The sequence below is a fragment of the Macaca thibetana genome, chromosome 18, assembly GCF_024542745.1.
Source record: "Macaca thibetana thibetana isolate TM-01 chromosome 18, ASM2454274v1, whole genome shotgun sequence".
Taxonomy (NCBI): domain Eukaryota; kingdom Metazoa; phylum Chordata; class Mammalia; order Primates; family Cercopithecidae; genus Macaca; species Macaca thibetana.
This window is the reverse complement of record NC_065595.1, coordinates 70565459-70591618: the sequence shown is the minus strand read 5'-3', so window position 1 is coordinate 70591618 and position 26160 is coordinate 70565459. Positions and strand designations below refer to the sequence as shown.

General features: G+C 46.1%; 1 protein-coding gene across 11 annotated transcripts in view; it reads right to left on the bottom strand.

Moving 5' to 3' along the window:
• Window positions 1-24446, bottom strand: part of PIEZO2 (piezo type mechanosensitive ion channel component 2) — a 465650-nt gene extending 441204 nt beyond the window's left edge. For 9 of the 11 annotated variants that reach the window (XM_050767531.1, XM_050767521.1, XM_050767522.1 and 6 more), the window contains exon 1: window positions 23409-23570. In XM_050767531.1, the coding sequence (XP_050623488.1) occupies window positions 23409-23472 (64 nt within the window). In that variant the 5' untranslated portion in view covers window positions 23473-23570. Of the gene's footprint in view, window positions 1-23408 lie in introns of all 11 variants that reach the window. The other 2 variants (XM_050767526.1, XM_050767528.1) reach the window with 1 other exon arrangement.
• Window positions 24447-26160: the final 1714 nt, after the last annotated feature.

The following is a 26160-nucleotide window of genomic DNA, read 5'->3' as shown; positions in this document are numbered from 1 at the left end:
TCAGAATAAACAATACACTTTAAATGCCAGTGCTCCATTTTAAGCACTGGACTGTACATAGCCAGATGTTCACCTTAGATCACTCTGGCAGACATGGAGAAAATAGATTGAAAGAGCCAGATTATGGACCACTTATCAGGGTCAGTACTTGTTGAGAAAAGCTTTTTTGTACCTGAAAGTATACTGGACTCAAATTTTTAAAAAACTTTAAGTCCAGGTGTAGATCTACCACCTTCTTGATATTTAACCACAAAATAAAAGTTAGATAATTTTTCTGAGTTTCTGTTTTCTCATGTAAAACCTTTCCTCCTTTCATTTCCTCATGTGTAAAATCTAGAGTCATACCCGTTCCACGGAGCATTTGAAAATATTAAATGGGAGAAAGAACACACACACGCATGCACACATACAAAATACACACACCGTCTATCCTGCCAGGCAGGATGGGGATACCGCAATAAGCAAGAAAACCATTATAAATACAAAAACAATTCGCCGGGCGATAATTCAAAAAGTATGCGAATATGTTTTAAAAACTCTGATGTGTCCGACAAAAGACAGTGCTGTTAAGTCATCAGCATCGTTGCAACACTTACAATGTTGAATGTGGCATTTCAACACTTTAAAATCCAACTTTTGCCATTATCTGAAGATACCTGAGAAAGGAAACAAGTCATTCCTATCACATATACAACTAGACCCCTCTGTTTAGCTGACAAAACGCATGTTTGGTGCTAAGAATCCAGCACGCTTCATTACGTTGTGGGATTATTTCCTCAATACATCTGAGGAAAACCAAGACAGACTCCATTGCACATAAAAATTACTCTGCAGGGAAGAGCATCCTGGTTTTACGAAGTCCTGTTGTAACCATAACGAAAGAGGAAAAGAAACTTAAAAGCCAGGATTGCGTAGCTCCATGCCAGGCAAAGAGAGTCTAGTTCAGGGCAGGACAACAGTCCAGTCCCCACTGACAGCAACTCCGGATCCTCTCTCTGAGCAGTGCCAATTCTTCCAAAGTGTTTAGAGGTCCCTGCCAGCATTGGCTTTTGCCAATTTGATTGTATGAAGTGGCTGAGTGAGTCTGAGATAAGACAGGGCAAGAAAAATACACAGAGAGTCATTCACACCTGCTAACTCGACGGCTGCCAGTGCAACTCTAGTGCCCAACGGCAGAGGAAGAACGGCGCCTACCGGAAGATGGACAGACAAGTGGCATGTGACTGTGGTTTTATCCAGAGTGTTGTTAAAGCATGCATAATAACTCCATTTATTTTCCCAAATACGTTAATTTTCAGTCTGTACTTACCCCTAGACCTGCCTTACAAGTAGAACGGTGGGCAGTTCTGTCCATGCCCACCAGAGGCCTGCAGCACAGGTAGCTGAGCCATATGGCCCCCCCGCACAGAGATCTGTTGGTTTGGTTTAAAGCCTCCACCTCCCTTTTTTAAAGTCAATATTCCCAGTAGGTTCAACATGAAGTTTTTACCATCATAGTTTTATTAAATTATTTTCCAAAAGCAGGTTTTGGTGGTGAGGAATGGTCTGTTATTTGCCCAGCATCACTCCCCTCTCTCCTTTCTGTTCATATGCAAGGACTCACCTCATTGCACTGCGCCAGCCTGAGCGCCCATGGCCACCACGATGACTGTTCCATCCTACTGTCCTGCTGTCCCCTAGGCCTGGTAAAGGGTGCTCCTCACACAGTCCTCTTCCCACCTTTAGTGCCAGTGTCTTGGTCACCTCCCACCATCATTCAAAATACTCCAGGACGCACATGATCTGGTGAACAGCATCAGCAATTTTTTTATTCTGAGAACTATAGAGAAGCTGAACTATCTATGGTTTAAAGAGGATCTCAAGAGCAGGAGCCATGCCTTATACATTTTTTGTTTTTTGTATTCCCAGAATCGAGCCATATTGATAGACCAGTAAATGTCTGTTGAATGAATCAATGAAAGATCAATATCACAATAATAATTTATATTTATTAGATGATTACTATATGCCAGGCACTGTGTAACAATACCTTAAGTGCATTAGTGTTTTTTTTTGTTGTTTGTTTTTTGTTTTTAAAGCCCCGGTGACCCTATGAGGTAGTTACCTCCATGTTACAGATGAGGAAACAGACTGAAATGAATGGAGGAATGAATGAACATACTGGTGTCATTTCCATTGCTGTTGTGTGAACATTTAAGGCAAAGAACTTAACTATTTGAGCTTACTGCTGCCCAGGCCCTACCCCAAGACACTGTGGGTACAGCAAGGAATAAGATAGAGAGTGGGAGCTTGTTTTCCTGGAACAAATGCTTTAGTTGGAGAAGAGTGAAGAGGCAAGAGGCGGATACTACTAACCACTTACTAACATGAAAGAATTGAGACAGTCCTGTGGAGATAATGACAGAAGTGTGGTGTGTCGGTGAGTGACCAGGACCGGGTGTTTGAGGGGTGTGGAAAGAGGTCCCTGAGTAGGTGACATTTAGGCTGAGATATAGGGGGAAATGCTCATCACAGCACACAGCCAGTGCAAAGGACTTAAAGCAAAAATAGTTGTATCCGAATGTGATGGTTAATACTGAGTGTCAACTTGACTGGATTGAAGGAGACAAAGTATTGATCCTGGGTGTGTCTGGGAGGGTCTTGCCAAAAGAGATTATCATTTGAGACAGTGGGCTGGGGAAGGCAGACCCACCCTTAATCTGGTGGGCACAATCTAATCAGCGAATATAAAGCAGGTAGAAAAACATGAGAAGGAGGGACAGGCCTAGCCTCCTAGTCTACATCTTTCTCCTGTGCTGGATACTTCCTGCCCTCGAACATCAGGCTCTAAGTTCTTCAGTTTCGAAACTCAGACTGGCTCTCCTTGCTCCTCAGCTCGCAGACAGCCTATTGTGGGACCCTGTGATCATGCAAGTTAATACTTAATAAACTCCCCTTTATATTTATACATATATATGTATGTATGTATATGACATATGTATGTGTATATGACATATATATGTATATATGAAATAAATGCATATACTTGTGTGTGTGTGTGTATCCTATTAGTTGTGTCCCTCTAAGAAAACCCTGACTAATACAGATTTTGGTACCACGAGTGGTTCTAGAGGAACAGAATATTAAGGATAGAGTTCTTTTGTTGGTTTTGGGGTTTCTGGAGTTGGCTGCTTAATATGATTAGACCTGAAAATGCTAAGGACGCTACTTCTAACAGTATAGAGAACACTGATAGTCCTCGGCATCAACTGTTCAGAGAGTACGCAAAATAAATGCATTTGACACTCCTGATTCACCACCCATGAGAGGCAAGGAGTTTAGTGACTCTATACCTAATATCTTTGACCATATGTGGAGAACCAAGGAACATAATGTTCTTGGTTGGTTGCTCCTAAGTTCAGTGGACAAAGTGATGAAAGAAAATGATGAACTCAGGGATTCTGTCTCCCGGCTTCAGAAGCAGATACTGAGCCTCAAATCTGCTAAGGTTGCTCTGCGTGAGAGTCTTATCTCCTGTACAGAAAGAGCTGAAATTGTGGAAAAACAGACACAAGCTCTTATCATGAGTGGCTGACCTGCAATGAAAGATACATGCACAGCCTCACCAGGTGTCTACTGTTAAAGCAAAGGCATTGCTTGAAAAAGAATGGGACCCTGCAACTTGGAATGGGGACGTGTGGGAGGACCCAGATGAAGCTGGGGACGCTGAGTTTGTAAACTGTGATGAACCTTTTTTGCTGGAAGGAACAGCGTCCCCATCCCCAGTAGTGGCAACATCCCCTCCGGAAGAACCATGCTGCCATCAGCCTTTCCACCTTTATCTGAGGAGATAAACCCTGTGCTACCTGAGGCAACAGTGGTGGCCTCCCCTGAGGCAGTTGCCAGGCAAGATAATGTTGATTCTCCTCAGAAGCCTTCCCCCAACACCTGTTTGCTTCTAGACCTATAAATAGACTAAAAGTCCTAGCAGGTCCCTAAACGTGAGGTTGAGAGTGTGACCCACGAGGAGGTGTGCTACGCTCAAAAAGCACTGTTTGAGTTCTCTAATTTATATAAACAGCAATCTGGAGAACAGACGTGGGAATGGATATTAAGGGCATGGGATAATTGTGGAAGGAACAAAGAGTTGGATCAGCTGAATTTATTGATTTGGGTCCACTAAGTAGGGACTCTGCATTCAATGTTGCAGCTCAGGGAATTAAAAAAGGTTCTAATAGGTTATTTGCTTGGTTAAAATATGGATTAAAAGATGACCTACGGTGAGTGAGCTGGACATGCCGATCTCCTTGGTTTAATATAGAGGAAGGGATCCAAAGGTTTAGGGAGATTGGGATGGTGGAGTGGATTAGTCACTTTAGATCTACCCATCCCAGCTGAGAGGGTCCAGAAGATATACCCTTGACCAATGCTTTGCGAAATAGATTTGTGAGGGCAACACCTGCATCTTTGGAACCACAGTCGCTCAACTACAAAATTTAAATACAATGAGAATCATTGGATCCTGAGGTGGCAGGGGCCAAGTGGCAACACTCAACTGTCAAAGGCAAGGTGGGCATAGTTACCATAATGAACAGCAGAGGCAAAGCGACAATCAGAATAGTCTCACTTTCTGAGAGTGAGTGTAGAATATGGCATTGGCTAATTAATCATGGTGTTCCTAGAAGTGAAATCGATAGGAAGCCTACTGCATTCTTACTTAAATTATACAAACAGAAAACTTCTAGGTCTAATGGACAAAAGACTAATTTGAATTGTAAAAACAGAATCAGCCCCTAAATTTCCAGACTTGAGCCAGTTTACAGACCCAGAACCCCTTGAATGAAGGGGAGGCTGGGTCCCCTTGAGGAAGAACCCCACTACATTACAGACAATATATGCAGTGAATCTTTCCCCCATCCTTCCCCAAGGAGACCTCTGGCTTTCACCAGGGTAACTGCATTGAGGAAAGGGAAATGATCAGACATTTCAGGGACTACTGGCACTGGCTCTGAGCTGACGGTGGATCCAGGGGACCTAAAATGTCATCGTAGTGCTCCAGTTAAAGTAGGGGCTTATGGAGGTCAGGTAATTAACAGAATGTTAGCTCATGGCCGACTTACAGTGGTTCCAGTGGGTCCCCAGCCTCATCCTGTGGTCTTTTCCCCAATGCCAGAATGCAGAATTGGCACAGACATACTCAGCGGCTGGCAGAACCCCCATGCTGGCTCCCTGACTAGTAGGGTGAGGGCTACTATGGTGGGGAAGGCCAAATGGAAGCCATTAGAGCTGCCTCTACCTAGAAAACTAGTCAATCAAAAACAACATCAAATCCCTGGAGGGACTGCGGAGATTAGTGCCACCATCAAGGACCTGAAAGATGCAGAGGTGGTGATTCCCACCACATTCCGGTTCAACTCTCCCATGTGGCCTGTGCAGAAGACAGATGGATCTTGGAGAATGACAATCTTATCGCAAGCTTAACCAAGTGGTGACTCCAACTGCAGCAGCCGTACCAGATGTGATTTCACTGCTTGAGCAAATTAACACATCTGCTGGTGCCTGGTATGCGGCCATTGACTTGGCAAATGCCTTTGTCTCCATTCCTGTCCATAAGGCCCACGAGGAACAATTTGCCTTCAGATGGCAAGGCCAGCAATATACTTTTACCGTACTGCCTCAGAGGTATATCAGCTCTCTGGCTTTGTGTCATAGTCTTATTTGGAGACCTTGATAGCTTTTCACTTCCATAAGATATCAAACTGGTCCATTACATTGATGACATTACGCTAACTGGATCCAGTGAGCAAGAAGTAGCAAAAACACTGGACTTATTGGAGAGACATTTGCATGGCAGAGGAGGGAAATAAATCCTCCTAAATTTCAGGGACCTTCAACCTTAGTAAAATTTCTATGGGTCCAGTGGTGTGGGGCCTGTCCAGATATTCCTTCTAAGGTAAAGGATAAGTTGCTGCATTTGGCCCCTACTAAAACCAAGAAAGAGGTACTAGGCCTATTTGGATTTTGGAGGCAACACATTCCTCATTTGGGTGTGTTACTCCAGCCCATTTATCGAGTGACCCGAAAGGCTGCCATTTTGAGTTGGGTCCAGAACAGAAGGCTCTGCAACAGGTCCAGGCTGCTGTGCAAGCTGCTCTGACACTTGAGCCATGTGACCCAGCAGGTCCAATGGTGCTTGAGGCGTCAGTGGCAGATAGGGATGCTGTTTGGAGCCTTTGGCAGGCCCCCATAGGTGAATTACAGCAAAGGCCTCTAGGATTTTGGAGCAAGGCTCTGACATCTTATGCAGATAACTACTCCCCTTTGGAGAGACAGCTGTTAACCTGTTACTGGAGTTTGGTGGAAACTGAACATTTGATTATCGGTCATCAAGTCACCATGGGACTTGAACTGCCTCTCATGAACTGGGTGCTTTCTGACCCATCTAGCCATAAAGTGGGTCATGCACAGCAGCATCCATCATCAAATGGAAGTGGTATGTACATGACTGGGCTCGAGCAGGTCCTGAAGGCACAAGTAAGTTACATGAGGAAGTGGCTCAAATGTCCATGGTCTGCACTCCTGCCACCTGCCTTCTCTCTCCCTCCCCAGTCTGCACCGAGGTCTCATGGGGAGTTCCCCATGATCAGTTGACAGAGGAAGAGAAGACAAGGGCCTGGTTCACAGACGGTTCTGCACGACATGCAGGCACCATGTGAAAATGGACAGCTGCAGCCCTCCAGCCCCTTTCTAGGACATCCCTGAAGGACAGCGGTGAAGGGAAATCTTCCCAGTGGGCAGAACTCCGAGCCGTGCATCTAGCTGTGAATGTTGCACGGAAGGAGAAATGGCCAGATGTGTGAGTATGTACTGATTCACGGGCTGTAGCCAATGGTTTGGCTGGATGGTCAGGGACTTGGAAGAAGCGTGATTGGAAAATTGGTGACAAAGAAATCTGGGGAAGAGCTATGCGGATAGACTTCTCTGAGTGGTCAAAAATTGTGACGATATTTGTATCCCATGTGAGTGCTCACCACCAGGTGACCTCAGTGGAAAAGGAGTTTAATAATGAAGTGGATAGGATGACCCCGTTCTGTGGATCACTCAGCTTCTTTCCGCAGCCACCCTGACATCGCCCAATGGGCCCCTGAACCAACGGGCCATGGTGGCAGGGATGGAGGTTACACATGGGCTCAGCAACATGGACTTCCATTCACCAAGGCTGACCTGGCTACGGCCACTGCTGAGTGCCCAATTTGCCAACAGCAGAGACCAATACTGAGCCCTTGATATGGTACCATTCCTCAGTGTGACCAGCCAGCTACCTGGTGGCAGGTTGATTATATTGGACCTCTTCCATCATGGAAACGGCAGATGTTTGTTCTCACTGGAATAGACACTTACTCTGTATATAGGTTTGCCTATGCTGCACACAATGCTTCTGCCAAGACTACCATCCATGGACTCACGGAATGCCTTATCCACCAATATGGTATTCCACACAACATTGCCTCTGACCAAGGCACTCACTTTATGGCTAAAGAAGTGTGGCAGTGGGCTCATGCTCATGGAATTCAACATGGTCTTACCATGTTCCCCAACATTCTGAAGCAGATGGATTGATAGAACAGTGGAATGGCCTTTTGAAATCACAATTACAACTCCAACTAGGTAATAATACTTTGCAGGGCTCGGGCAAAGTTCTCCAGAAGGCCATGTAAGCTCCAAATCAACATCCAATATATGGTATTGTTTCTCTAATAACCAGGATTCACATGTCCAGGAATCAAGAGGTGGAAGTAGAAGTGGCACCACTCACCACAACCCTTGGTGATCTACTAGCAAAATGTTTGCTTCCTGTTCCCATGACATTACGTTCTGCTGGCCTAGAGGTCTTAGTTCCAGAGGAAGGAACGCTGCCACCAGAAGACACGATTCCATTAAACTGGGAGTTAAGACTGCCACCTGGAAACTTTGGGCTCCTCCTACCTTTAGGTCAACAGGCTGAGAAGGGAGTTATAGTGTTGGCTGGGGTGACTGACCCAGAATCACTGGGTCATCTCCAGTATGCATGGAATACAGGAGATCCATTAGGGCATCTCTTAGTATTACCATGCCCTGTTAGATTAAGGTCAATGGGAAACTACAACAGCCCAAACCAGGCAGCACTACAAATGACCCAAACCCTTCAGGAATGAAGGTCTGGGTCACTCCATCAGGAAAAAACCATGACCTGCTGAGATGCCTGCTGAAGGCAAAGGGAATACAGAATGGGTAGTAGAGAAAGGTAGTCTTCAATACCAGCCACGACCACGTGACCAGCTGCAGAAACGAGGTGTAATTGTTAGGCATATTTCCTCCTCCTTTTGCTAAAAACATGTTTGTGCATGTACACACTTGTACTAAGAAAATCATTTTATTTCCTTTCTCCTTTATCATGTGACATAAGATTTATTGACTTCATATCAGCATTTAAGTACTGTTAACTTCATGTAATAGCATTTGGGTTGCAGACTGGCACATTTCCAGTTATACAAGGGATAGTCGTATTACGGTAGGCATAATTATGACCTTATTATTGTCTTTATTTGAAGATCTCAGGAGATGTGTATGGGTTCAAGTTGACAAGGGGTGGACTCATGATGGTTAATACTGAGTGTCAACTTGACTGGATTGAAGGATACAAAGAATTGATCCTGGGTGTGTCTGTGTGGGTGTTGCCAAAAGAGATGAACATTTGAGTCAGTGGGCTGGGAAAGGCAGATCCACCCTTAAACTGGTGGGCACAATCTAATCAGCTGCCAGTGAACATAAAGCAGGCAGAAAAACGTGAAAAGGAGAGACAGGCCCAGCCTCCCAGTCTGTATCTTTCTCCCATGCTGGATGCTTCCTGCCCTCAAATATCAGACTCCAGGTTCTTCAGATTTGGGGAGTCAGACTGGCTCTCCTTGCTCCTCAGCCTGCAGACAGCCCATTGTGGGACCTTGTGATCATATAAGTTAATACTTAATAAACTCATATATATACACATATGTATACACACACATAAACACACACACACACACATCGTATTAGTTCTGAGAACTTTGACTAATACACTGAGTAACAAAAATAATTCCAGTGTGGTTAGAAGGTGCAAGAGCCGGGGGGTTTATAGGGCAAGCTAAGGATTTAGGGTTTGCTGTTTAAGTGCAACAAGAAAGTGCTGGAGGGTTTAAGGCAGAGGAATGGTATCTGACTTCAGTATTGAAAAGACCCATGTGGTCAGCACATAGAGAAGGGACATTACAGAGGGATATGAAACAGGAGGACCCTCAGGAGGCCACTGTGGCCATCCAGTCACGAGCAGTGGCAGGGGAAGCAGGATGCTGTGTGACTTACTTTAACTCCCTTGTTGGTTTTCCACTATGCTGCTGCTACACCTGCAAATGTGTGTAGCCTGGTTATTTTCCAGCGTTCTACAGCTGCTGGAATATCTAGTTTCTAAGACTGTTTCTCTCTTTTTGGCCACTTTGCTTTTCTAAAATAAAGAGTATAGACCTAAGTCCACAAGCACACATAAGAAAAAGGCAGTCCCAATTGTCCTTCCCTCTCCTGGCTGTGACAGTGACCACCAGTTAGCGTTGGCTTCATGCTCACACCTGAAAAGTGAGATTTCTGGTCTTCCAAAAGGCCCTCATCCAAAAATACACTCTTTCATTGGTTTATCCGGTAGTCCAAAAGTCTAGAATTTTCCAATGTGTGCTCCCAGGACATTAGCACCAAGGGTAAGAAATAGGGGTTCTGTAGTCAGATAAGTTTGGAAAACACTGCATGTTGTACTAAACTCTTAGAAATTCACCATTTGCAGTAGACATTAAGCTCTGAACAGACTTGCCATGTATAGCATTTAACTTTTAGCCCAGCATTTCTCAAAAAGACCTAATCATGAAACTCAATATCTCACTGTCATAAATTACTGAATAAATAAAATAAAAATAAAGAAAAATGTTTCCCAACAGGAATGACATCACAAAATTCAAGGTGCTACATGGGAAGAAAGAATAAAGCATGATTTGATGAAGAATGGAGAATCAAAAATCAGTGCCCAAGGGGGATCAGCACTGAACTACAGACACCATGGATAAGCTTTGAACTCCTCTTATATTGACTCCCCACCCATCCACAGTGTTGTTTAATTGTTAAGGGGAAAGCAGAAATTAAGCAAGCAAAAAAACAAAAATCTTTTCTTATGTTTCCATTAAGAAAAGAGATGGAGATGAAGGGCCAAAAATTGGGATGAGGAACACACAGATGGGAAAGTCTAAATAACAATATTTAGAGACTTTCAAAATAAGATTTCAAACAATTTTCAAACTCCCTTTGGGCAAGAGCCAAAAAAGAAACCTAGAAAGCAGTAATGTCAAAAGTGATAAACAGATACGGATCAACAAAAAATCAGACATGAGTTTCCTTTGACTTTGGAGTAAACAAAAGCCAGGGCTATTTTAAGGCAGGAGAGGCTGGGTGAATAAACATCTTGGATGACTGTATGAGTGTGGTGGGGAATGTACAAGATCTCATTGCAGGGGAGCAAGCAGAAAAAATTAAGCAAAATCAGAGTATGATTTTAAAAAGCAACTGGAAGACAAAATCACCAGTGGGCTATTAAATTCACACTTCAAATATGCTCTTTTAAAGAAAATGCATTATATGCATATTCAAAGCTATAAAACATTATAGTTTGGCTCACGTTGCAAAGATTTATTTATTTACTTATTTATTTAGATGGAGTCTCGCTCTGTTGCCCAGGCTAGAGTGCAATGGCATGATCTCGGCTCACTGTAACCTCCGCCTCCCAGGTTCAAGAGATTCTCCTGCCTCAGTCTACCGAGTAGCTGGGACTACAGGTGCGTACCATTACGCCCAGCTAACTTTTGTATTTTTAGTAGAGACAAGGTTTCACCATGTTGGCCAGGATGGTCTCAATCTCCTGACCTCATGATCCGCCCACCTAGGCCTGCAAAGGTATTAAGAGTCTAACTGGAATACTCCTCCTTCCTTAGGAGATGAGCAATGCATTTCCAACATAGATACCAGAACTAGATTCCATTTGCAAATCTGACTATGGATCTACTGGAATAGACAACCAACTGGTGTCATAAGATAATATCTGACCTTTGTTTTCTTCTACTTAATAAATTTTGGGAGAATATACCCTTATTCTAAAGATATTTGCTCAAAACATTTTGATACCCAATTTAAGAAATGCTTTAGGGACTCTGTCACATCTTTTAAAATAACCTCCATGGTAGGAAATTGTTGCACTTTGATAGTGGCTTTAGTGTTTGAAAATAGCCCAAAATAGTGATAAGTGAAGTCCAGTGAATGAGGCGGGGGCGTCAGGCAGTGAGTCAGAAATGCAGTGTGGCTCTAAGGCGATGCAATGGCAACCACGATGATGCTTTGCAGCAAAACTGATCATGCTTTGAAAGTTATTGCTAAAGAGGTTTGTGGTCGTTAATGAAAAATCCTAGGAGCTGGAACTTTCTAGAAAACACTGGCTCACAAGAAACAAAGCCCATTTTATGAGGATCCCTCTTCTCATTGCCTTGTAATCTGACCTTTCATCTTCTCTTGTGACTGAGGATGGGTTGCCAGAGGTTGTGTGCTACAGCAGACTTGTCTGGCCTGCAATGCAAGCCTGGCTCCAGCTAAGAACATTTCCTTGCTTACCAGCTGGACTGATTTTGGGCCCCAAGGCCAACAAGAGTCAGGATTAACTAAGCATGAGCAAGCTCTAATATTCAGTTTGAAAAATATTTAGTTTGAAAACTAGTATTTAGTTTGATGAGAGGAAGGAGAGGGGGTTAAAGAACAGGAAGCTCACACCCCCACAGCTAATGCTAGAGCCATGATGGCAACACCTGAGTAGGGAGCCCCAAGTGTGAGTCTGACCTACACACACTTGAGGTGTTTGTGCAGCCTTCCCTTTCTTTTTATGGATAATGTAATTATCTGAGATCTCATAAAGTCTACAATGTCAATGTAATATTGCAACTGATTACATTCAGTATTTCACTCAATATCTTTTTCTGACTCAAATCTTGTTTATATCGTCCTGTGTTCTTATAGGATTGCTTAGCTTCAATTAATAACTGTAATGCAGCTTGGTTTTCTTTAAAGGCATGTCTAGTAATAAGCTATGGGTGATGAAGCTCCTTTATTTCTGCAGATACACAAAGCCAATTCGAATCTAAACATGCTCACACATCTTGTTCATGCTATTCCCATCACTGGTGTGCACAGTCTGCATGATTCTGTTTTACGAGCAGGTGAGGGAGGATCATCGAAATATTAGAAGTGCAGAGCCTAAACTAGAATGTCTCTCCTTCATAACCAACTGTTTCCTAAAATCCTGAACCACATCTCTAACATAGTAAAAAAAATTACTGTTCTTAGCAGTTCCTAACCTTTCTTTGAGGGCAAGTCCTAAGTGTATGTACATATGATCGTTATTAAGAAGGCCAGAGCAATTTAGATATAAAAATTCTGGCATGTAGGTTAAAAAGCAGTGATTTATGGCCATACCTTTTAATATTAAAAAAGGCATGTGCAGAAATATTACCCTGAGAATTGTGAAAATATTTCTTAGCCTTGAACACCTCATTCTAGAGATGATGTAATTGAAAAATAGAGAGTTACTGTAACTTGGCAAAGTCGCATAGCTCGTTATGAACAGGATCCAGATTTGTTCGTTAGACCCTCAGACCAGGGCCCTTTCCAACCCAAGTGCTGCCCAGTCTCCCTAGCAGGGGTCCGCGTGCCCGCGGCAATGTCAAAGCCGGTGCTGCCCGGCAGGGACAGTCCAGGGAACGCAGCAGAAGGAAGGAGGTGGCAGCAGCAGGGACGGCCCAACTCTGCCCATCTCTCTAATTCACTTCCACGGTGCTTCAGTTCACAATTACCAGCTTGCTAACGGTCTTTATCCGTCCTCCTTTTCTGCACCTATGGCCAAACTGCTGCCCTAGAGGGTTTGACCGCAAGAGAAAACAGATCGATTTGTGTGGTTCCAGGAGAGCTAAAATCATTTTAAAAAATAATATGCATTTCAAGGATGTGACTCAAGTTTTACCATCGTCAAATGGGTTTTTCCTTCTCTGTTCACTGCAAAGCAAGTAAAATGTGTTAATTGCCATCCTGATACAATCCACATTTATGAAAGTCACAGAGTATACATTAGGCTGTTATAAATTTTCTATTCAAAGACTTAAAAACCAATAGCTATAGGAAACTAGACCTAACTCTATTTTCAGACTTCTGAGATGCTCAAGAGAAAAAAAAAATTAGTCAGTGAATGTTTTAATTAGTCAATTGGTAAATATTTATTCAGTGTTCCTGGGTATTACAGTCCTTGCTGGGTAGCTGCTGTGTAATGATCAGATGTAATGTTTACAATTTGAAAAACCTACAATCCAAAAGATAAGGTGTGTTTTTTTTGTTGTCATTGTTGTTTTGTTTGTTTGCTTTTTGAGACCAAGCCTCACTCTGTAGCCCAAGCCAGAGTGCGGTGGCACAATCTCGGCTCACTGCAACCTCCGCCCCTGCAGCTCAAGTGATTCTCGTGCCTCAGCCTCCCAAGTAGCGGGGACTACAGGCGCGTGCCACCTCACCCAGCTATTCTTTTTGTATTTTAGCAGAGACGGGCTTTCACCATGTTCCCCAGGATGCTCTCGAATTCCTGAGCTCAGGCGATCCACCCTCCTCAGCCTCCCAAAGTGCTTGGATTACAGGCGTGAGCCACTGCACTCGGTCAAAAGATGTTTTCAAACGACTGTTATCTGTGTGTTGAAGAGTAAGTTCTGTGCTGGGGATATCAACAAGGACTATACAAGATCCCTGAACCTACAGACACATAGAAGGAAAGAGAGTGATCCTAGAACTAAATTTTAATATAACACTCTGTAATGAGTATGAACAAAGTGGCCGGTGAACACAGAAGGAACAAATCCTTCTGCCTGGGAAGAAGAATTAAAGGAGAAAAGAAGTCACACTGTATCAAAGGTAACCATGAACCATAGCACAGAGGCTTTCTGATGTATCTGATTGGGGAGAAGAGAGCAAAGACAAGACCATTCTCAACTTTCAATGGGTCATGTTCCAAAGCTTCTTGTAAGTTGATTGGTTCTCTAAATTAAATGGGTCATGTTCCAAAGTTTCTTGTAAGTTGACTGGTTCTCTAAATTATCTGCCCATTGAAACTGTTCTGCTCTTGATGAGAAGGACTCACACTAGCCAATGTTTTACTCATAATCATGCCTAACTTCTGAGTCTGGAGCTATTAATAAGAGCAACTATTTACTGAGTATTTACCGTATGTCAGGCACTGCTTGAAGCACTTTATAAGCACTGACATCTAAGCTCTGCAACAATCCTCTGAGCTAGGTTCTATTATTATCATGTTCCAGATGAAATATCTCAAAAACAGAGGTCAAACAACTTAAACAAGGTCACACAGCTGAATGACAGAGCCAAGATCAGTACTCAAATAACCTGGCTTTAGAGCTGGGGCTCTTAGTCAAGATGGTGCATTTCACCTTGAACACCAGAAACCATGTAATGCAAATAAAAGGAGGAGGAAGAGAAAGAATTTTTGTATTGTTTCTGGTGTGTAGAGCAGGCCCCGAGAAAGATGTGCTACTTTCTGTGTTGGAAGTCTTCTTGATAAGCCCCTAATTGCCCAGTGATATTATGACGCTCTAAAAATAGGTGGGCATCTAGATCATACCTGTACCCACAATTTAGATACTCTCTCTCCCATTTATTTAAAATGTCCATCCCATCCCAGCTAGACGATGGGAGCAAATAAGCTATTTGACCTAATAAATAGCCATTTTATCTTTTCACAGGTATTTGCACTTCAAATGAAGATACTTGTTACTCAAAGAAATGGGTTGGGAGAAGTAAAATAAAAATGTAATCAGCAATGTAGTCGGGTCACCGGCCTCCCTTTCCTTTAAAGGGCTCTGAGACTCGAATCTGGGAATTGATTGAGGGGCCGTGACTCTTTCTTTTGGTAATTTAAGATAGATTTCTGTTCACTTGACCTAGAACTCTTCTGCTTATAGAGATCACGTCAGAATTCAGTAGACTGCCCATCGAGTTCTCTTCTAGGGACACCATGACCACCTGCCCAATGCTGTAGGACTCCCAAGTCAGGCTGTTCAGATTGCTGCTTTGACTCCGCTGTCCCCCATGATGGCAACACACCCACTCAGTCTTTGATGATCACATGGCCCCTACCATCCGGGATCCAACCATCCCTGCTGCAGACATGGCCCCACCATCTGGGATCCAACCATCCCTGCTGCTGTTAAGGACCCGCAGTCAGTGGCAGCAGCTTCCACTGCAATCTCTGACCGGCAGAGAAGAGCAGCCCCAGAGCTCTTCATGGACGCCTGAGGCTCCCTTCACAAATTTTTTTCCCCACACTTGTGGTGGAAGTGTGTCCTCTGCACCCTCCCAAGGTGGATGAGCAGATCTTTTATGATAAATCCACTGTAACATCCCAATCTCCCTCAGCCCTTGGATCCCTTCCGCTATGGCATACCGAGGCAGCTCTGGCATTTCAAATTCGTTTAGTGTAGGCCACATTTTGGTGCGTGTTTCCGCCACCAACCAAACTGTCAGAGCCCTTTCTAAGCCCTGGAGGTACAACACTGACCGATCCAACTTCATGTTCCTCGCATCATTATTCCACACCCTAATACCCATTCCCACACACGTTCCTCTAATTTCTGTGTAAACTGAGAAACTCATGTTGTTTTGGAGCACAGATCTCATGGATCATACTTTGTGCCTCATCTTTAGAAGCCAAGGGACTTGAGTCTAGCTAAAGGTCTAGAAGCAAAGAGGGGTGTCGGCATAGATCCTCAGAAAAATGTCAGTGGTGTCTGCCAGGCACACTAAGTTACCTTCACCTACAGGAGGCATAGATGACACTGTTATTGCTGCTAATATCCACTCTCTGTCATGGCCACAGACCCACCTTTCCCATTTTAGCTGAGCACATTATCCACCAAAATAAGAACGACATTTCCCGGCTTCCTTTACAGTTAGGTAGGTGGAGAAGATCACTAAACTCAGGCTAACTGGATGTGAGCAGAAGTGATCCTTGCAGCTTCCTGGCTGTACTCACAGAGGGTGGGGAAGGAGTGTTCCTTCTGCATCTGCTTCCTCCAGCCTTCAGCTTGATGTGGACGTGGTAACAGGCTGTCTTGAACCATGCAGAGGAGTGCAACCCATGTGGGATAGAAGAGCATGGCTGCAGCCCTGGGAAACTTCACTAAGCAGAGTTAACATACCTGCTCCAATCACCTGCATTTTGACTATCAGGGGAGACAGACTAAGTTTGTCTTATCCAAGCGTCATTATGCCGAGAAACCTACATGGAAAAGAGAACTCAAGAAGAACAGAATTGTCTTTGCTTAGAACTGGCTGACAGGGCCTTCTATCAACTGAAGAAAAGAGCCTATTTGCTGCCAGTCAGGACTACAAGCCTATTGGGCTAAAGACCAAGTGGTGTATTTAAGGGAGAAGGGTAACAATGGATTGACTGGTTTGACCAAGGTTAAGGTTGGAATGTAACTGACCACTGAGAAAAGCCCCAACTACGCTTCTCGGAAGAACAGATTCTGGGGGGCCTAGGGCAGGGGAAGGCACATCTGGCACCACACAGGGTAAAAATGGAATAAGGCCAAGAGGCCAGGTTGGAGGGCTGAGGTTCCGCAAGCTGCAGGGTGCACAGGATGTAGAGCCACATAATACATATGTGGACCAAGATGAAAGCTTAAGGGCAAAACTTAGAGGCGTGCCCATGAACGGGGTGCTTGGTGTGGACAGCGCTGGCACCCAAGGCAGCAGTGGCACCCACAGTCTCGTCACAAACGTGCAGGCTAAGTAGCAGAAGGGGAGCTTGTTCACTTGACCTAGAACTCTTCTGAGCACACACCAGAGAAGGCCCCGGGGAGACAGGATGCTTGGTGTTGACCAAGTCGAATCTAAAGTGGGGTGGGGAGTTCAAAGTTGGCAACAATACTGGGGAGACAATAACCTGAGTTTAGGTTGCAGAATGAAATCACTCCTGAAGACAGCAGCGAAGGGCTCAGCAAAAGCTTCCCCCTCCAGGTGACTGGTGAAATGACCACAGAAAGCCTAAGTAGTTTCTGGCAGACCTAACCTCACAGATAGGCCAAATCCATTCCTTTTTTGTAAAATATGTCTATAATTTGCAAGTTCATATACAAAAGGAGTTGAAACATGTCTATCCACAGTATCCCAGTTTAATGCAGGATTGTGCCCAAACAGTACAGCACAAAAGGGGAATTTAAAAATAGCAAAAGTCATAACCAGAAAACTTCACCATCCTATACGATAAAGCAAGGCAAGTAAAAATTATATGTATATGCTGCAGGCGCAATGAAACATTTTATAAGCTGGTAACTGTTCTATATATTTTCTTTTAAAAACCCAACACATTGAAAAAATGCAAAGCTATATGTTGCTCTTAAATTTTAAAAATAATTTAGCTAAATGTTCTACGCCTATTAGATAATTACTAGACAGTTCAGAAATTATGAAGTTATTAGAAACTGTATGTCTGATGGGCTTTTCACAATGTTCAGTCTGTACTTCTCATCATTTTGATTTCGTCACATCCTAGACAGGTCTGGAAGGTCAAGTGGAAGCTCTGAGGAATATGATAAACCTCGACTGACAGCCAAACATTTAAAAAATGTTTTCCAGGCCAGGCGTGGTGGCTCACGCCTGTAATCCCAGTACTTTGGGAAGCCAAGGCAGGAGGATCACTTGAACTCAGGAGTTCAAAACCAGCCTGGCCAACATGGTGAAACTCCGTCTCTACTAAAAATACAAAATATTAGCGGAGTGGGGTGGTGTGGTGCACGCGTGTAATCCCAGCTACTCAGGAGGCTGAGTCAGGAGAATTGCTTGAACCCGGGAGGTGGAGGTTGCAGTGAGCCAAGATCGTGCCACTGCAATCCAGCCTGGGCAACAGTGCGAGATTACCTCAAAAACAATTTTTTTCCCAATATTTTTGTGTTTAGCCTCATTTCAATGAGTTTTTTTATTTTGTTTGATTCCATATTCTCAAGACAACTGTTTAAATCAAAAACCTTACAAGCTCTAATGTTGTAGATTGTACACATGGTATCATCATATTGTTCTTCATCAACTGTTCTTCAATATCCAGATGGGCTTATGCTATTCTAAGTTCTCCTGAATATTTATGCAAAAAAGCATAATATCATAAACATCATTACTACGTAACTTCACACACAATTAACTGTTAGTAACACAAGGACCCAAAAGGAAAATGACATGTTAGAAATAAAATCACATTAAAGACCATAAAAATGATGCTGAAAGACAAAAGTAAACATCATCAGTATTGTTCTAGTGAGAACAATATGTAATTGTTTTAAATATTGTTTTTAAGTCCTATTACTTTATCAGAAGAATGCAACTTTAGATTTGGAATATTGAGTAAAACTGGTTAGAAAAATCCTGAGAATTAAAAATCAACACACACACACACACACACACTCTCTCTCTCTCTCTCACACACACACACACACATAATTTGGCTCTAGGAAGGCACTAAGTTGCTGTCCCATGAATCCCACATCCTCAGGTCAGGCTTCTCCTGGTCCATGCTCTTACCTCCTAGTCTGTTAATTTTGACTGAGACATCGCCTGAGCATTCTGCTCTCTGCTCATCTTCATAGAGGTAAGGCAGCGTCTGCTGTGTGTCAGGCTTTATACAAGTTGTGCTGTGCACACTATCACAACCATGCAAGGAAGGAAATGTGAATATCTCCATTTTACAGAAAGAAAAGAGAAACAAAAGGAACTCCACAATCACACAGTAAAGGGCAGAGCCATGATGTCAATGAGAGCCTCTTAAACTGCCCAGTGGCAACATCATCCTCCCTCAAAGGTAAAGTCCAAAGTCATCTGCTTATCTCTGACTATAAACAAACCCACATCACCCGTAAAGAAACAGACACACTTACAAAGCAACCGGATGGACACCTAGCTCCAGCCCCCACAGCTCAGGAGACAACATGCTCGTGCCCATCTGTGTGAATGAAATATTTTATTTTAGAAATAAGCTCTAAATTTCTGATCCTTTCCGCTGTTCCTTTTTTCATTTCTGAACTTGATAAATAGTATCTACTTATATAAGGCTGAGAAAGCGTGACAGAAAAGTAAGTTACTTTATTAAATGCTTTCCATGAATCCTTTGGCAGCTGCAGCCACCTACCACTGAGAGCTACAGCCACTGTGATAGGGGAGGCCAATGCTGATCACATAAACGTTAGCTTCATTTGTAATTCTTGGACTGTGTGAAGTGTGATTTCAAAATGATATACATTACACAAGGAAAATGTATCATGCTGTAAAGAGAAAATTATGATTAGCTATATGATTGATATATATTTCAAAAGTGAGCCCATATTTTCACTCACGCTTTAATCCAACTATCCTTAAAGGAAGTTTTAGAGATTCTTCCTGATTTGAATATTGTTTTCAGAGCACCAGTTGACTGGGTGATTCTTGTTTGTGGGACACAGTCCCCTTTTCTGCTCTGCTCTTTCCTAAGCTCTGATTGCCTGTTTTAGGGGACAGGCAGCCATGGTCTCTAATCTCCTGTTCTCCCAAGTGAGGCTTCCCCTTTCCTCCCCCTGAAAATGTGTAAGTCATTTCTTCCAGGCAAGACATTAGGGAACTCCAGGCAACACTGGGCAAGACGGAATAAATGATCAGGATCATGAATTAAAAACAAATAGACCCGTGCCTTCTTGACTCTCAAAAAAAATCATAAACCTAAAGATGGGTGGTATAGTAGAATCATGTTAAAAGAAGATAAAATGTAAAAGATAAAAAGATAAATGTAAAATATTTGTAAAATGTTCAAAAACTATCAGTTATCATAATTATTAGAGATTGCATAATATGGGAAGTCTTTACCTTTTTGTGTATTATGTGTAAGAAAAATAATCAGATGACTAGCAACTAGTCACAGATAATTTGGGAGATATTTAAAATGTTTGGTGGCTATGACTATATGCATATCCGTCACCAGATGTTCATTTTGGATGGTAAATAACATATTCTATTATGGTTTTGTTTTGCTTTTAACACTCATGAATCACATAACATCTGCACTGAAGAGGCCTGGATTTCACTTATCATTTCCCTTAAAATTTCTCTTATAGGGAAAAATCTGTAACCATTAGATTAAACACAATAGCAGTTAATTTTTAACATCTATCATTAAGTAAAAAGGCTAGGAATTTCGGTGCAGGAAAATTTCAACATCAGCGTTAGAGAGATGAGTTTAAAGGAAAATATGTAAAAGCTTCTGCAAAGGCTTAGCTTTGAAGGTTGCCTTCTCCAGATATAAAAATAGATGGCTAAACTGTAAAATCGATTCTAATGGCAAGTAGACCTTTGCATTCACTATGCACAGGAGAGAAACCTGAATATTTGACTTAGTAGCACCTTGGGAGTAGGCAGACCTGAAAACCCTCCAATAACCTTGGAAATCTCCACTTCTTGCAGAAAAGAATCAAATGGTAAAATAAGGTGGCATATCTGCTCAGCCCTCTTTCATCCCTGTAAGTAAGTATCATGATTAGAAGAGGTCAATAATTTTCCAGAATGCAGGTCATCTGTTCTAAGCACCCAACACGTAAAGGGGTCCCTAGGGTCAGGTCTCCCAGGGAGCTCAGGCTCTCTTCCAGCCAGGGGCCAGTCCACCTCCTCTGCTTTCTCCTGGATGAGGCTTTTCCTAGGGCATGGGAAAGCAACAGGTTTCAGGCTGAGCAAGTGGGACCACTACCTTCTAAACCCCCACACACTCATACTCACACTCACACATACTCCTCACACATGTGCACACTCACACTTATGCACTCAAACTCACATTCACACAAACTCTTAGACAGTCATGCACACACACACACCCAGGTTAGTCTCCCTGAACTCAGAGAGGTGTGGGAGTCCTGAAGAATGAGTTGGACAAGGAAGGCAGCCCCAGAATCTCCTGGGCAGACTCAGCTGTCCCCCAGGGAGGAAGCAGTTTGCGAGTCGGCCAAGGTTACTATCTTGTCGCCCCTGGAATCCCAGCTCCTCCCAAGAAAGTCCAGGATCTAAGTGGACTCAGGCAGCCAGAGCCCCCAGCCTGCCCTGGGGTACAAGCCAGCCAGCAGGAGGTGAACAGTGTGCTGGCACCACAGAAGAAGCTGTGTGGGGGTCCCAGTGGGGAGAGGCAGCGCTGAGTCCAGACCCCAGTCCCTCACCTCCACCCTGGCTGCAGAGTCACTTGCCCCACACCCCGGGGCCAGCAACCCAAGCTGGGAATGCCGTGAGCCAGGTCAGCTCCCCTTGGGAGGGCAGAGTACTACAGCCCTACTGAAGGAGTTTGTAGCACAGGCCACCAGCCTTTAGTAGGACTGACAGAACCCCAACCCCAGCGGCTGTGGGGCTTGGAGGCAGGTAAGGGAGCCCAACCTGCAAGAGCCTATGCTCAGAGCAAGGTCGCAGGCAATTGTTGCTGGAACGTCATTCCACCACTGGTGCAAGTCACAGAGTGGACCAAGCGGGCTGCAGGGAACCACCTGCCTAACTCTTCCAACAGTCACAGTGAGCTGCTGTCCCTTGGAGAGGGAGACGGGGGCTGGGGAAGAGGGTGTCCATCCTCCAGGAACAGTGGGGAGGAGACGGCCGATAGAGGGACTGGGAGGGAGGAGAGCGGCCTTTAACCTTAGTGCCACTCCCCAGGACCCCTCCCCGGTCTGCATTGAGGATCACAAATCACGCTTCATGCAAAAAGCCCCTTGTTAACTCGATCACTAGCTTCCAAAATTCACAAACAGTAAATGTGCCAGGCACAGTGCCAAATGCTTAGGATACAAAGATGATCCCTGAACAGTGACACCCTCTGTAAGGCACCTGAAGAATCCCTTTCCCAAATCGCTTTTCAAGCTGGCGGGGAGAGAGGTACATATCCGCTTTGTGGAAGCTTAGCTCTTCATCTGTGCGAGTGAGATTAGACCCCTGCAAAATGGAAACTCAAACTGCAAAGCAGAGAAGGAGGCCAGCACCCACCCGCGGGTCCCTCCTGCTGCCCAGGGACCCCGCCTGGCCACACCTTCTTTCCACTGGGAGCGCCTTTCTGGGTTTTCCGATGAGGTTTATAGAAAAGACATCTCCCAGATTCTTCACTCACGAAGTGTTACAAAAACTCTCCCGGTAACGGTCCTGACCGTCACCAATCACACTACAGCCCCCATTCGATTGCTTGCACAAAGAAAACATTTAACACAGGTGTGCTCAACCTCTGGCAAGATGCCGAGTCATCAACCTCGGTCAAGATGCAAAAGGTGGCCTTTTCTGCGAAGGTCACACCCTCTGTAAATGCAGTTACTACTTGGTGAAAGCGCTCTACGTCCTAGCTCTTGTTGGTGAGAGTGAGAGCAAGGCGCCGGGGTCCGTCATTCTTAGGCGAGGAATTCAATGTCACAGGCACGCACTGCCTGTTTGAGGAGAAGCTCAGAAACCGTCCGACTCCCAGAACGCAGCACCCAGTTGCTTTGCACGCCAGGCCAGTCCTGGGGAAACGGTGCAATGCTTGTCTGGGCGTCAAGGAGTCTCCCTTGCGGTCCTCCCTGAGCCCTTGCCAGTCCCAAGGAGTTCCAACCCTGCTTTCTAACCCTTTAAAATCTGGAGAGGGCGGTCGCTGGGGGGCGGGACTAGGTGTTGGGGGGGGTCTATAGCCTTAGTATCCAGCACTTTTGTAGTAGGGGCTTTTGTGGAGGTTTAAAACAATAAGTAAGAAACATCAAGGCATGTCTCCCCGTACGTCGTCCCTCTTTTTCTTTTTTGAATGACCGGAGTCCTTCACTTCTTCCTTCATGGTTGCTGGGATTTGGGGTCTGGGAGAGATGGCCTCTGGGCCGTCAGGACGCACAGCATGCTGCGCTTGCAGGGTCAATGGGGCGAGGGGCGCAGGTAGGAGCCTGACTGTACCTACGATGGGGACGCATTCGCCTTCCAGCCACAGCAATGGCCATCCTTAGTGCACAAGTCAGTACTCCACGAAAGGAAATCCACGTGTAACTAAATTCAACACAAACAATTTCCAGCACATGCCCATCCCGAGCATCCGGTTGAGAGGTACCCCGATCGCGCGCCCGAGTGGGAAGTGAGAAAGCCCGGCTGCGCACCAGGGACAGCGCGCGTCTGACGCCGCCGGCCTCGCGAACCGAACCCCCGAGCACCAGAGCCCTTCACTTTGTTAGGAAGTCCCCCACCCGGGCGCCCCCCTCGTCCTCCTCAAGTGCCCTCGGAGAGCGGACCAGACTCACCTACTGCCAGGCAGATGGGCAGCAGCAGCCTGAAGATGAGCCCGCACACCACTTCCGAGGCCATCGCGTCGGTCCGGCGAGTCGGAGCAGAAGGGCGAGGCTTGAGGGTCGCTAGGGGTGGTGGGACGCCAGGCCCATGCCCGTCTACGGTCTCTCGCCGCCGGCAGCTCGCAGCCACCCGAGCATCGCCTCGGCGCGGGCCGCGGCTCTCTCCGCCCCGAGGTCGCGCTCCCGGGGCTCCTGGCCGCCCCTCTCCCACCGGGCTCCAGGCAGCCCCTCACCAGGCTCTTGGCGGCCACCTAGCCCGGCGCCCGACCCCCTGCGCCTGGCCCATGAAGTGTGAATCCCGGATCCGGCAGCAGCGGCGGTTTCTTCAGGGGTAGCTGGTGCCGGGGTCTTGGAGAGGGACGCTTTGGGAGGGTCCTGGGAGGCGGCGCGGCGAGCAAAGGGGGCGAGAAGGGCGCGCTGCGCTACCGCCCGGCTCCCGGGGCGTCGTTCGGGGGCGGCCGGGGAATCTTCTATTTGGAAGCCCCTCCGAAGCCACCGCGTCTCCTTCGCCCGGCCTCGTCTCCGCTGCCCACACGGGCTGCCGCGCTCTGGCCTCGGCCCCGGCTCTCGGAGCTGCTCTCGGAGTCTCGCCCTCCAGCCCCCGGGCGGCCCGCGGCGGATCCCCAAGCGGCAGCGCAGCTCAGCCCCTGCGTCCCCCAGCTTCGGGCCGGGGAGACCGGGGTGGCAGCTGCCAGGCGCGCAGAACCATCCCCGCCACCACGGGGCACGCCTTGTGGGTCCGGTCCACCCGCGGCGCTGCGAGTCCCGTCCTCACTCGAAGGAACGGCGCGAGCGTGGGCAGCAATGGAGACCAGAGCGCATACCGGGTGGGTGGGTCTCCCGCTCCCTCCTCCACGGCCTCACTTTGAAACGCAAGAGAAAAGCCAGCGCCGTCCCGTCGCCCAGCGCGACCCCGGCCCGCCGCCTCACTGCCTGGCCCTCGCCGCGCAGCCGGGGCTCCCCGGCGGCGCGCGCTTCTCCGCCTTCAATGAAACTTTCGAAGCCCTCACTCGGGGACGGGCGTGTTCCGCGGCCAATGGGATGGCGGCTCCGGGGCCTGCGCGCGCCGAGCCCGCCCCTGAGCGGCCGGGGAAGGGAGAGCCTCGCACCGGCGCGGAGGGCGAGCCCCCACCCGCGGCTCCTGCGCCTGGGAGAGACCCGGCCTGGCCTGGCAGGTGGGCTGCGCGCCCTGGCTCGGCCTCCGCGGGCGCTCCTGCCCCACTGGCTCCCGCAGCCCCGCGGCTCTGCGCGGTCCTGTCATTCCGGAGGTGCACCCTGGCATCCAGTCCACCCGGCCGGGCCCTGAGCTTGCCCAAACCAAGGAACCGTTTAAGGTCCGAGGGAAACGCACAGGCCCGGCAGGAGAGGAGCCAGGGGCTTGAACAGTGCTGTGCGACCCTCACTTCTGCTGGGTCCACAGGTCCACACTGGCATTAAGAATAGAGCCGAATTCATCCGCACCATTAACCCTGCCCGTATTTCACATAGCAAGAACTTGCCATTCTGAATAGACTGGGAAATTCCGGGTTTTCCCCAACAGATATGCACCCACTTTGTGCATTTGGGGGAACTCTTCGTTTTCGCCTCAGCTTTGCTCCTTGCTTGTCGTGGCTCTGGGGAAAGAGAGCGTTGGCACTGAGAATATTCTCCCTTTCTCCTAGTGCACGCCTTTTTGCCTGTTCTAGGCAAGATCTAGAGAAATCTGGCTCTAGCTGGGAGACTGCAGTGTGCCTGGGTCTACTCGCTAGAGCACGGTAGGGGTCTCTCCGGACATGGAGGAAGAGGCTGTTAGCATCTGTAGAGAGGACTATTCAGGACTGGCGTTCCATCAGGAGGACCCACTGGGAAGGACCTGGCTTCCCTTCCGCACCTACATTCCTGGCTTGCATTAGTCAGAGGGGATGGAGCGGTGAGCTGATGAAAAACATGCAAACCCCCGTCTTTTTAGCCATTTGAAACACTTTTGTGGACATCCCTTTTTTGAGACAGGGTAAGCTTGTGGTTTGAGCTCAGGTGACTTCACGAATTCTCCGAGAATTAGAGAAACTATGAACCATTGCTTTTTGAATAAAGACTCAAGACAGTTGGAATATTGTGAAGACACCCTGAAACAAACCACCCAAGTGCTCTGCCATCCTCAAGAAGCTTAGATAGCACCTAAATCCCGGCGTAGTCATGAGCTCAACAGCAGACCTACAGGAGAGGATAGAACTTAAATTAGCAGCCAGTCACCAAGAAATGCTACCAAGAAATGGTTTGTGTAGCCTGTTTGTAGAAACCTGATATAAATCTACCACTAATTTTGATGTTCATAAGTCTGCCTTCACATCCATGCCCTCCACACCTCACCCCCTGTACAACTCGTTCTTGGGAGCTAATAGGTGAAGGACTTCTGAATTGTAAATAATATTGTGTCAACACATGAATTCTGTATTCTCTGAATACTTTCTCATGTTCTTGATAGGCTTTCCATACTAACAACTGTCTAGACTTTTTCACAATAATTATCTTTCAAAATAACATAAGCTGGGAGGCACAAGAATCCCAGCAGGTGGGTGGTCTTACCAAATACACTTCGGGCTTTCTCTGCCACAGTGTGTACCAACTTGGCTGTTCGGGCTTTAGACATTTTAACAACTACATCTCAGTTCTGAGACTTCCAACGTATATACTCAAGGGGAAGTTTCAGCGGTCTAGACTACAT